Source organism: Mus caroli, unplaced genomic scaffold (genome assembly GCF_978045245.1).
Source record: "Mus caroli unplaced genomic scaffold, Mus_caroli_1 scaffold_5, whole genome shotgun sequence".
NCBI lineage: Eukaryota > Metazoa > Chordata > Mammalia > Rodentia > Muridae > Mus > Mus caroli.
The window spans coordinates 154,061,563-154,064,865 of NW_028227260.1; the positions used below are offsets into that span (position 1 = coordinate 154,061,563).

At 39.1% G+C, this 3,303-nt stretch overlaps 1 protein-coding gene across 1 annotated transcript; it reads right to left on the reverse strand.

Moving 5' to 3' along the window:
• Window positions 1-991: 991 nt before the first annotated feature.
• Window positions 992-2,851, reverse strand: LOC110288807 (germ cell-less protein-like 2). Its single transcript, XM_021155056.2, has one exon. The coding sequence runs from the start codon at window positions 2,801-2,803 to the stop codon at window positions 1,307-1,309; it is 1,497 nt and encodes a 498-aa protein (XP_021010715.1). The 5' UTR covers window positions 2,804-2,851; the 3' UTR covers window positions 992-1,306.
• Between the last annotated feature and the right edge of the window lie 452 nt (window positions 2,852-3,303).

The window sequence follows — 3,303 nt, forward strand, 5'->3', positions numbered from 1 at the left end:
GGCATTGGTACAGAACCAGCCACATTGAACAAGGAAACGATTTATGGGGAATTTTAAAGTTGGATAAAGTGAATTTTGTACCATACCATGGTTGTGAACCTATGAAGACCAAGGGTTGGAAGGTTATGGCTTAAACGTGGTGTGTTCATGTATCATGCTGAGCAGAGGAAGAGTTGTGACAGCATCTACAATCATGTGAGAGTCCAGGCTCTGGGAATGCCTGTTGGAGGTTATCTGGAATGCATAAAGTGACTTTGGAAGACCTACCTATCCTGGGTGCCTCTATTCATTGACTCTAGTCTTGAACTCTACACAATGGAGAAAGTTATGGGAGTTCTTGCATTAAGGTGATCTCTTTCTACTATAGGTGTGATGTGACCAGCTTCTTCAACCTCCTGCCATGGAAGCCTACAGACTCAAAGTCTGAGATAATTTAAACTGTTGCCCCTCAGGTGCTTTCAAAAGGTCTTTTTAAAAAAATACAATCAATGCAACAGGAAAAGAAACTAAGGCAGAGAAATTGATCAGGATACTATGATACAGCTCATATCTTGATAGCCAGATAATAGGTATGATGAAGGCCTATTTTCCATTTGCTATCTTGTTTATCCCTTTCAAAAATTTGATTCTTGGTATTTACCCTTACATCAATACATAAATATATTATATAAATATATATACTTCTATGTAAATATATTGCATATATAATTCACTTGCTTATATAAGATATGACATGAAATTTAAGTATAAGAAAAATGTCTGTATGTGTGCATATATAGTTAGTTAGAAATATTCAGCAGTAAATGTTTTCCGAACCCAAACTTGACACTATTTGGTTATTTGAAAGCCCACACAGACAGACAGTAATCTCAAATATACCCTTTTAACTAATTATTTACATCTTACAATAATGTCATAATGAATGCATTGGTTCACAACAGTTTCAACAATGGAATGATTTTATTTTGTCTCAAATTTAGCTAGGGCCAAATCTACTTAACAAGTTCTTTGAGATGTTTTACTTTGCAAATATAGTCTCTTATTTCCATTCCAAACTTGGCTCTCGATGGTAAATTTAAATCAGAAGATTAACTTTATTTGACAAATACTTTGTTGGAAGTAAAATTTTTCTTCAGAAATACATGGAAATAAGGTGATGGAGGGAAGCAGTCACATCTGGTGGTACTAGACTCCAAAGAATGTTGAATTTGTTTTTGGTCTTCCTCACTGTAGTCATTACACAGCCTTCATATTAAATGAGCCATTCGATACATGTAAAATGCTTACAGTCTAATGATTGATAAGATTACTTGTTTTCTGCATTTCCTAGGTTTACAAAAAGGAAATTGCAGAATATACACATAGGGAAGGTTAGAACATCACTATCCAATTTCATTACAATTTGCTCCTCGTTATATTCAAAGGTGAGGATTTTATAACCTGTTGTTTTTCTGAAAGTTATTCTTTTGTTGGAATCAAAACACACCAAAGTTATTCTGAATATGACATTTCGGATATGGTTTTGGCAGGCAGAACCGTCACACCGCTGACACCGTTGCCTTAAAATTACACACTGCCTGGTAAAGGTCACCCGTAAAGGAAAGCCAAGTCGTCCAACTGACCACTTCCAAGTATATCTACCATCTTTGGGGATCATTGTACCACACCTCATGGTGCATTCTTCAAGTTCTTGTTCATTGATAACTTGTGGTCCAATTACCCCAGATTCTTGTGTTCGCAGCAAAGTCACCCACTGTTGTTTGTAAATGGGTGACAACCATGCCATTGGTATTAGTCGATCTTGTTCAAGAATAGTTGTGGAAGTCAAGTCACAGATGATGTGCTGAAATCTCAGCTTTTTAAACACTGGTTGAAATATTCGTCCTTCTTCACTTTCAAGAAAACTGATGTTATCAACATATGCCATGTGGGTGGAAAGCCAGTTGTTTGCATGTTGTAAAAGCTGTTTCATGGTTCCATTCCAGCATGGATTAAGATAAAGGAACATCCATATTTTTAGTGTGGTATACACATCGATCTCCTTTTGCATAACTAGTAAGTCAGAAGACAAAGCTAGAAGATACATCAACTTCATATCTACTTCCTTGTAAAGTGCCACACTTGGATGTACCATCAAATTGCAAAGAAGCCATTCAAAGCATCCGGTCTTTACAGCTTTTAATCTATAGGTTTCTGCTGCCAAATAGTAGGAGCACACAGTGTTCCTGTTGATAGTTGCTTTCATGATTCCTTCACACTGCTGAATTACTCGATCCACCCGAAGCAGGCATGCTGCTGCCAAAACTTGAGGAACTTCCAGAGGTGTTATTGAAAAATCCGCATCTGTGTACAAAGCACCAAACACAAAATGCAGAGATCGGGTATCAATATCCTCATTCTTAATGATCAGATTTATAACACCATGGTGTGATTCTCTCCAAGTACCTTTGAGAACTTTAGCAAAGTAGCCTGACTGACATAAAAATACTTTGTGTAAACACCATGTTCTTCCCAGAGCACGGATTTTAATGTCGCTATCATTCCCGTCCAAAAATAAGTTTTGATAAGCATCATTAGATGAGATCTTAACCCTTTTCCAGTAGATGTAGTTGAGAACTTGATGTGGATACATTCCCTGGTTTTGAGGTCCATGAACGTTAGAACTTGTTGCCAACTCCTCCGAACTGTTTCTTTTTCGCTTGCGACTGCCAGAAAGACAACTGGCTCTGGCTATGGCTTCTGGCTGTGACTCTACCAGACTGGAATCCCTGCATCTCAAGACCCTGCTGATTAAAAGCCCCATTGATGAAAATTCCTAGAACGGACTCTCACAGAGGCTTCTTGGTTGAGGCATTGCTGTAGTCTGACAGTCCTGCCTAGACTTCTCTGGGTTTCTCTACTACAGATTCTGACGTCACAGAGAAGGCAGGGCATTCTTCATTGTCCACATGTGCTTTGCCTGAGCACGGCCCGCCTCCTGATAGCAATCCCTCCCTCTCCCTCCTCCCTCCCCTTCCTCCCTTGCACATTTGCCCCACCATCCTCCCATCTCTCTTCCTCCCTCGTCTTCTCCTCCTTCCCTTATTTCTAAATTCCTTCTTCCTTTCCTTTTCCCATTCTGCTCCTCCTTTCCCCTCATGTCTACCTTCTCCCACTATTTCTAAATGGGCCACACTATTTTGCTGAAGATGACCTCCATCAAACTTGAGAACCTAGTTCACCTAGTTCTTAAACCTTGCCAGCTGAATTTTATTTTCCTTAAAGAGAACAACCAGACCAAATCCATCCTGATGTGTGTTTAAG